General features: G+C 42.3%; 1 protein-coding gene across 1 annotated transcript in view; it reads right to left on the bottom strand.

Annotated features, from left to right (window-relative positions):
- GFPT2 (glutamine--fructose-6-phosphate transaminase 2) overlaps positions 1-9,292 on the bottom strand; it is a 45,434-nt gene that overhangs the window by 14,668 nt on the left and 21,474 nt on the right. The window contains exons 7-9 of the mRNA XM_027096394.1: positions 8,012-8,073; positions 5,572-5,651; positions 5,017-5,134 (exon numbers count right to left, since the gene is read on the bottom strand). Coding sequence (XP_026952195.1) covers positions 5,017-5,134; positions 5,572-5,651; positions 8,012-8,073 — 260 coding nt within the window. The remainder of the gene's footprint in view (positions 1-5,016; positions 5,135-5,571; positions 5,652-8,011; positions 8,074-9,292) is intronic.

Raw genomic sequence — 9,292 nt, 5'->3', positions numbered from 1 at the left:
ACACACACACACACACACACACACACACACACACACACACAAAGCAAGAAAAAGCGGGGGAACTTAAAAGCAAACTATAAGATCTATCCACTAATGAAATGTGCAGTCATTGTGTTTATTTTTATAGTAACTTTCTCTGTGTGGAAATAAGAATTTTTCCCTTGAGATGGAAACAGAAAGTTTCTTTTAAAAATAAAATTGTTAGAAAAGTTGGTAAATGAAAAAGAAAGTTAGGTAATCAATAGTACAGGTGGTACATAGATATGGTAAAAACCATGAAGGTGGTACCTGAAGGACCATGGGAGAAAAAAACCCTCATTCTACCAAGTGCTACACCGACATGTGCCCTGTGCAGAAAAAGGAGCATTTAAAACTCCTGATGCAAAGTTAAAAAGAGAAATAATCAAGTTCTATGGTTCTAAGAGAGGTGTCTCCAGATCCTAGGGAAGAAAGACAAAGAAGGATGGAAAGCCACTGCACTGGAAAAAATATTTTAAACAATATACATTCTTTGAATAAAAAGCAGAAAACACAGGCAACAAGAGGAAGAAGTAAAAACGGCCCGATTCAATCTCCAGTAGATAAATGCTACTTACAAGTATTGTCCTTCAGACAGTGCTTAATACGTGTGTTTGTATTCACCTGTGTGTGTACATCTGCATGTTTAAATATAATTACTGTTTTAATTTACAGAATGGATGGCAGTCATCAAAATTACTGGCCCAGGAATTAGACCTGAGGTGGAATCCTCATCCCTGTCTCTTACCAGCCTGTGCCCTCGGGCAACACAGACATGACCCCTCTGAGCCCATCTCGGGTTCCTCTGCTTTAAACTGGGAGATGACCCCTGTGCCTTCACCAGAGGTTTGTTGTGATTATTAAATGGGTTAGTCTTGGTGAAGCCCTCAGCACAGCGCCCAGCCATAAGTGCACAGCAATGCTGGCCACTGTTGTCACGAGAGCTCTATGTGCCTTCGTACCTGAAACGGTCACCTTGGTCACTCTTATTTTTCAATATATGCTTTTTCATCTACACACAATACATTATAGAATCACTTTATTAAGTTCCAAAAACCTAAACAAACAAAATAATGTCAAGGATTTTAATTATAGCATCGAATTTACAGATTAAGAAGTCAATATCTTTAAAAATAATTTTTAATTATTAAATTAACTTTAAACCAATTAACGTTTTCAGAATAATATTAAGGCTTCCTACCAAGGAATGTGGAATCTCTCCCTTTATTCAAATCTCTTCTTATTTCTCATGGTAAATTTCTGTAGTCTTCCCCAAACAGGTTCTTGGACTATTTTTATTTAAATTTATTTTAAGGGATTAAAACTTTTTTTCAGCTCTGGTAAATAGATTACTTTTTTAGTTCAACGAAAGTTTGCTGAGAGCCTACTGTGCCAGTCACTTGTGGAGACATGAGGGGGAACAGGGTAGATATGGTCCCCTACCACCCACCTCACTGAGCAGACAGCAAAGTGACAACTGCTGGAATGTCGAATTTCTATACCTTTATACTCTGACCAGCCACAAGTATAACTTCTAACAGCCTTTCAAGTGGATTTTTTTTTTTTTTTTTTTGCGGTACGCGGGCCTCTCACTGTTGTGGCCTCTCCCATTGCGGAGCACAGGCTCCAGACGTGCAGGCTCAGCATCCATGGCCCACGGGCCTAGCCGCTCCACGGCATGTGGGATCTTCCCGGACCGGGGCACGAACCTGTGTCCTCTGCATCTGCAGGCGGACTCTCAACCACAGCGCCACCAGGGAAGCCCTGGATTTTCAAAGTATATAATTGTATTGCCTACAAATAATTCTTTAATCTCCTTTCAAGCATTTGTCTTTTTTTTTTTTTGAGAAACATCTACCATACTTCATTGAATATAAGGTAACATTGATTTTTTTTTTTTTACATAACAATTTTTCAATTTAATCAAATCTCATTTTTATAAGTAACTACTTCACAACAAGTTAACATGCTAAGGCAACATCAATAGATGAAAAAAGGTAGTCCCTGGCCCCAAGGAATGTTGCCCAGGAGAAGACAGAGATATGTAAAAAATACAATACAGTGTAGCGAGTGCAACAATCAGGCATGCAGAAGTGCAAGGGTAGCAAAAAGAAGCATGTGATCACAACACTAAAAAGAAGTCTGCACAAAAGACATAATATGTAAACTGAGTTTTGAAAAATGAAGTGGGTTTCCCAGATGCCCCATAGGGAGAAAGGAATTCTTGGAGGAGGGAAAAGCATAATTCAATTCATATAATCCTAGAAGTGAAGTAGTCTATGGCAGGAGAAATGATTGGACACAGGCGTCATGAATACTTGTATGTCTGCATTTTACCAAGTCCATTCTAAAGGAAACTTTGAGGATCAACTCGGGGGTGGGGGGCCACAGGGGGACAGAACTAGTCATTCTTTTAAGAAACACTGGAACCAGTTTCTACCAGCCCACCAAAAAAACTACTTCAAAGGCAACATGGTATCACAGAAAGGGCTTGTTTTTAGTTCATTAGGCCTCACTTAAAATTCTGATTCCACAATGCACTTGCTTTGGGATCTTGAACAACACTCATAACCTCTGCAAATTTCAGTATAGTAAGTTTATGTGATTACCTTCATCTGTAATATCCCTGCATTGCAATCTTAATGGAAACTCAAGTTCAGGTCAAAGACAAGTTTCTCTGTGACTTCTCCTCTAAATTTTTTTTTTAACGTCTTTATTGGAGTATAATTGCTTTATAATGGTGTGTTAGTTTCTGCTTTATAACAAAGTGAATCAGTTATACATATACATATGTTCCCATATCTCTTCCTTCTTGCGTCTCCCTCCCTCCCACCCTCCCTATCACACCCCTCTAGGTGGTCACAAACCACTGAGCTGATCTCCCTGTGCTATGCGGCTGCTTCCCACTAGCTATCTATTTTACGTTTGGTAGTCCATGCCACTCTCTCACTCTGTCACAGCTCACCCTTCCCCCTCCCCATATCCTCAAGTCCATTCTCTAGTAGGTCTGTGTCTTTATTCCCATCTTATCACTAGGTTCTTCATGACACTTTTTTTTTTCTTAGATTCCATATATATGTGTTAGCATATGGTATTTGTTTTTCTCTTTCTGACTTACTTCACTCTGTATCACAGACTCTAGGTCCATCCACCTCACTACAAATAACTCAGTTTCGTTTCTTTTTATGGCTGAGTAATATTCCATTGTATATATGTGCCACATCTTCTTTAGCCATTCATCTGTTGATGGACACTTAGGTTGCTTCCATGTCCTGGCTATTGTAAATAGAGCTGCAATGAACATTTTGGTACATAACTCTTTTTGAATTATGGTTTTCTCAGGGTATATGCCCAGTAGTGGGATTGCTGGGTCATATGGTAATTCTATTTTTAGTTTTTTAAGGAACCTCCATACTGTTCTCCATAGTGGCTGTATCAATTTACATTCCCACCAACAGTGCAAGAGTGTTCCCTTTTCGTCACACCCTCTCCAGCATTTATTGCTTCTAGATTTTTTGATGATGGCCATTCTGACTGGTGTGAGATGATATCTCATTGTAGTTTTGATTTGCATTTCTCTAATGATTAATGATGTTGAGCATTCTTTCATGTGTTTGTTGGCAATCTGTATATCTTCTTTGGAGAAATGTCTGTTTAGGTCTTCTGCCCATTTTTGGATTGGGTTGTTTGTTTTTTTGTTATTGAGCTGCATGAGCTGCTTGTAAATTTTGGCGATTAATCCTTTGTCAGTTGCTTCATTTGCAAATATTTTCTCCCATTCTGAGGGTTGTCTTTTGGTCTTGTTTATGGTTTCCTTTGCTGTGAAAAAGCTTTTAAGTTTCATTAGGTACCATTTGTTTATTTTTGTTTTTATTTCCATTTCTCTAGGAGGTGGGTCAAAAAGGATCTTGCTGTGATTTATGTCATAGAGTGGTAACATTGATCTTAAGATCATGATTATTTTATATACTTCTAAGAAGTATATAAAAACTGTAGCAAATTATAATTCCCAGATGCCACTTACAGATGCTAAAATCTATAGAATAATTGCATGTCCTAGAATCATTGAAATAATATTAGCTTCTCATTGAAATGGTGCCCTAAGGAACACAGTTTGGGAAATGCTGACCTTTCGTATCAGCATTAAGTACAATGCTGGCTGTGGGCTGAAACAGGCCTTGCAGCCTGGGCTGTAGGTTCCTGTTACTTCACGTGTCCCAGGAGACCTCACCTGGTGTCCTCCCTGCTTCACAGCAAGGCCTTACCAGAGGCTGGTGGGAAAGAGGCATAATAAAGGTTTGGATAAAGGAGGTAGTAATGGTGGTGTTTATGGTGGTTTTCTATTTCAACTAGCAGGAAAGTGTTTTGGTCTTTTCTAAGTGTATGTGTGTGTATACATCTTTTGTACTAAAATGGGCATGAAGCCTACTTTCTCAAATTTCAGAATTACTGTTTGGTGTATTGATGAGAACATGGACTTTGGACCAAAACCCTCAATCTTGGCTCTGTCTTTTATGAATGGTCAGACTCTGGCAAAGGCAGGCAAGGTTCAGGAAGGACCAAAGGTCTGGAGACACTTGCCCCATCTAAAGGGAGCAGACTTTGAATGGCCCCAAAGAGGGTTGGGGGAGCAGTCTGGTGTGCTCAGATCTGCTGGTTTTTTAGAAAAGCTAGAAATTCAGATTTTTATGGGAAATTTCCCAGTTTTAAAATGTTGGCAACGAATTCCTTTATTCTGTACAGGCCCAAAACATTGTGTAGATCAGTAGACCTTGCCTTTGGCCACCAGGGCTGCTGATGACAGACATGTAAAAAGTGCTCAGTGGGCAAGGATTCCCTCAGGAGGGCCACCGAGAGCTGAAATCTACCATCACCGCTTCACCTTGCTGACCCTTGAGAAAACAGCTCAAACGGGGGAGTAAGTAAGAAATGGGGGTGTTTAGCCAGTCATTATTGATTACATCATCCTAGGAAAGACAGGAAACAAGGTGTAGCTACCTTGCATCAGAAGCAAAGAAGAATTCCACTGCTTTATTGCCTACAGCATGAAGGCAGGTCGAGCTGTCCAGCCTCTTCATCCTTGTTTTACAGATATTCTTCACATTCTCAATATTGCCTAGCAAATGAAGGAAAGGATCACAAATCCCATTAGACTATTTTCTTGGAACAACACGAAGAAGCCAATTTCCCCTTTGAATATGTGTGGGAGAAATGGGCAATTTTTAGCTTTGGCTGCATCAGCCAAATTGTGTAAAAGATCCCCAAATAGTAAGAGCACTGAATCGGCTATGAACAAAACAAACCAAATCAACACTCCAATCAGGGCACAGGTGCCTTTATATAACAGAACCACAGCAGCAGCTCCCTCAACTTGGGTATGTGCTTGAAAATATCCACAAGAAAAAGCTTTTGAAAAAATGGAGCCAAGTCCCAGTTGCAGGAAAACCTTTTGGACCTGGCCCTAGCAGAGTGAAGGAAGGCATCCTGCCTCTGAGGGGAGCTGCTGGCACCAGAACAGTGCTGCGCTGTTCAAGTCCTTCTCAAGAAACTTACGTGTCCTGTATAAGATGGGGATCTGTTCTGTGGAGAGTTTATATTTGCTCCTCACTCCAATGAGCAGGGGGCTGCCTCTCCTGTAGGGACAAGAGGGAATCGAGTTACCCATTGCCTTGACACCCTGGGCCTGGCTGGATGTCCTCTGAGCACTGAAGAGAGGGTCCCCGCATCTAGCCCTCTCCCCAGTGCAAAGTGCTCCCAAGACATGCCAAAGTTTGTCCCAGAATTTATAGAGCCACTAATTATAGACATTTTAGAAAAGTAAAGCTTTACTGCTTCTTCACACTATCTTCTTCTGCAAACTAGTAATAACATGGTAATAGATTTTAAAAGGAGTTTCAAAATTTGATAGGGACCAACTGGCATTTTATAATTCTCTGATTTGAAAGACTTAAATTCCAAATGGTAAATTAGTTCCTGTCCCAGAAAAAAATAAAATCATAATATATTCACATAATTTCCTGCCTAGATACTATGACAGTCTGGTCCACAGGTGCATTCTCAATGGCTCCCCAGTGTCTTCACAATAAAGCCTGCAACCACAGGGCAACCTAGATCCTGCAGAGCTGGGCCTCTGCCCACCTCCCCACTCCCCACCAGCTCTCGAGTTTCATAGGGCAGTGTCCCTACAATCTTGTTTGCTCTTGTCACCCATGCCTGGTACACAAAAGGTGTCAGTAAGCACACACTGAGACTAGAAGAGCCTCAAGTCCCACCAGTGCCCCTCCCCATCACCATCCTGGCCTAACTGCAGATCCCTAAAGCGCCACAATCACTCTGGGCTCCTTGTCTTTGCTCACGCTGGTTTCTCTGCCTGCCTTCCCCAGGCTGACACCTGCTTCCCCTTAGGCCCCCCGTGCACTGCCTCCCAACCCCCATCACAGAGCATCACCATCTTCTGCCCTGCTCTGTCCTCCTGCACAACTGTCCAGTCCTTAAGTCAGGGGTCCCCAACCCCTGGGCCACAGTATCGATCCGTGGCCTATTAGGAACCAGGCCACAGAGCAGGAGGTGAGTGGTGGGTGGGCAAGTGAGCGAAGCTTCATCTATATTTACAGCCGCTCCCCATTGCTTGCATTACTGCCTGAGCTCTGCCTCCTGTCAGATCAGCAGTGGCATTAGATTCTCATAGGAGCACAAACCCTACTATGAACTGCACATGCGAGGGATCTAGGTTGCCCGCTCCTTATGAGAATCTAATGCCTGATGATCTGAGGTGGAGCTGAGGCAGTGATGCTAGCACTGGGGAGTGGCTGCAAATACAGATCATCATTAGCAGAGAGGTTTGACTGCACAGAGACTGTAATAAACCAACTGCTAGAGACTCATATCAAAATCCTATTGGTCACACAGAAACGAAGACCCAACACAGCCATAAATAAACAAATAGATTTAAAAAAACAAAACAAAACAAAAAAACCCTATTGGTGACTGGCAAGCGAAAACAAGCTCAGGGCTCCCACTGATTCTGCATTATGGTGAGTTGTATAATTATTTCATTATATATTACAATGTAATAATAATAGAAATAAAATGCACAATAAATGTAATGTGCTTGAATCATCCCGAAACCATCCCCCCTGCCACTGGTCCGTGGAAAAACTGTCTTCCATGAAACTGGTCCCTGGTGCCAAAAATGTTGGGGACTGCTACCTTAAGGGTAGGACCAGGTTGGGTGTCACTAGGTCCCCAGGGCTCAGCACACAGTAAATACTCAACAAATATTAGTTGGATGGATGGATAGATAGATGGGTAGATAGATGGTCAGATTGATTGATGGATGGATAGACAGATGGATAGATAGATGGACAGATAAATGGGTAGATAGACAAATGAGTGGATGGACAGATGGACAGATAGGTGGATAATCCACCCATCTGAATATAATATTATAGGATGGCACTCACATGCCCACTTGTGTGAATCCACACATTGCTGGGGGCCACAGGGCTCTAACAGAAGGACATGTGGGCTGACCCAGGCCCTCTCAGCTGATTCCTGGATCACACCTGGCATGAAGGTGATGAAGCTTGAGCTCTTGGCCTTCAAGGCCTCTTCTTTACTGGATTCAAATCAACATTCATTTTTGTTCCTAATTTCATGTTCATAATTTTGCATGCTTTTTCTAAAGGGAATCTCTGAAGTTGACCTGAAACCTGGACCTGCCCTTGCTATACAACTTTATTTTTAGTTTGAATTTGTTGTCAATTTCTAAAAAAAAGTCTAGAGATTTCAAATAAAAATCCAACTTTCTAGTTTCTCTTTAAAAAAATCAGAAGCTCCAGCCACAGAGCTGGTGGGGTACATTCTCTGTGGCTAAGCCACAGTTGTCCCTTAGATAGAGTGAGCACCTTCTGTTTTGCCAGAGGCCCTTGTGCCTCAAGCTAAGTGATTTTATTTTATTTGTTACTGGAAATGTCAATGAGTTCTGCCTCACCTTGTGGCCACGGCTTCTCCGGGGTAGTGGATGCTCTTGAAAACCAATGCAAATGCGCCTTCCTGAAAAGACGGGAAAGGAGAGTGAGGAACAACTTACTCTGGCTAAGCTAGGTTGCTGCAGCTCAGCCCACTACCCCAGACAGCTCTCCCTGGGAGCCTCTTCACTGCGGGCAGTCCTGGGGTCACTCACTCAGGGTGCTGAATGTAGGACAGCTTGCGCAGGGTGATGTCAGGAGGGGAAAGTGAAACAGGCGGTACCACAGTCAAGTATCAAAGACCAGAACTTGTGGATTTCATTGTAAGCAATATAAACCTCCCTGTCCAGGCCCACAAGGAACAGTTCCCAGCTCTGTGATGACCTGGGTGGACTGCTGCAGTTAGAACCTCAGGAAATGAGAACCATAGTCAGGGGTCCTGTCCTGGGCCTCAGGGATGGTGCCTACTCAGGGAGCAATTGTGAGGATTAAAGGGGCTAATCCACGACCTAAGTTTAGCTCAACACACGTTAGTGTCTGGGTTCAAATCATGGCTCCACCCCTTAACTGGGCAATCACTGCAGCCTTCTTTGTGTCTCATGGTGAATGGAAATGAGAATAGTCCTACCTTGTATGGCTTCTGTGAGCTAATGCATTTTAAATGCTTAGAACAGTGCCTGACATATAGAGACACATCAGAAGTATGAGTTGTTACAATTATTTCTATGGCAACGACTGCCATTTGTGCTCTGTGCCTCAGCTTGTTGGTTTGTGCAAACCAGAGTTACAATATAGTTCTCCTAACTCAAGACTCCAAACGCTCTTCCTATTTAAAAGTTCAATGCAAAATTCTCTCCTACATTCTGACCATCCTGTACTAATCATGACCCTACTTGACTTTATGTACAGCCAGCTATAAATCTGGATTTACAAGGTTTGGAAAACTTGGCAGACCTCATGGCCTCATGCTATGGCCAGTTTGCCAACTCAGTAACACAACCAGAGAGACCCCAGGGCCAGCATCTCCAGGTCCCTAAGGGCCTTTCAAACTGCCCAAAATGAAGGGGCTTTAGACAGAACCTGAGGAGCCTGACATTCACCCTGCTGGTTTTGTCAGCAATGAAGTAGGACTAAATAGAAAAACTCTTCCCGTTCTCTGCCAAAAAGAGCCCTGTGTTGCTTCAGATAAATCACTGAAGTTTAAAAGTGCCATCACTGAGAGACATTCCCAAAATTTAAAATTACAAATGGAAAAGAGAAAGTACTATGCTGCAAAACTATATTGGTTTACTGTATATTAGTTA

This window comes from Aethalodelphis obliquidens, unplaced genomic scaffold (assembly GCF_003676395.1).
Source record: "Aethalodelphis obliquidens isolate GAN/ISIS:26980383/991018 unplaced genomic scaffold, ASM367639v1 scaffold102, whole genome shotgun sequence".
Classification (NCBI taxonomy): domain Eukaryota; kingdom Metazoa; phylum Chordata; class Mammalia; order Artiodactyla; family Delphinidae; genus Aethalodelphis; species Aethalodelphis obliquidens.
The sequence above is the reverse complement of the archived record's forward strand: the minus strand, read 5'-3'. Positions and strand labels throughout refer to the sequence as shown.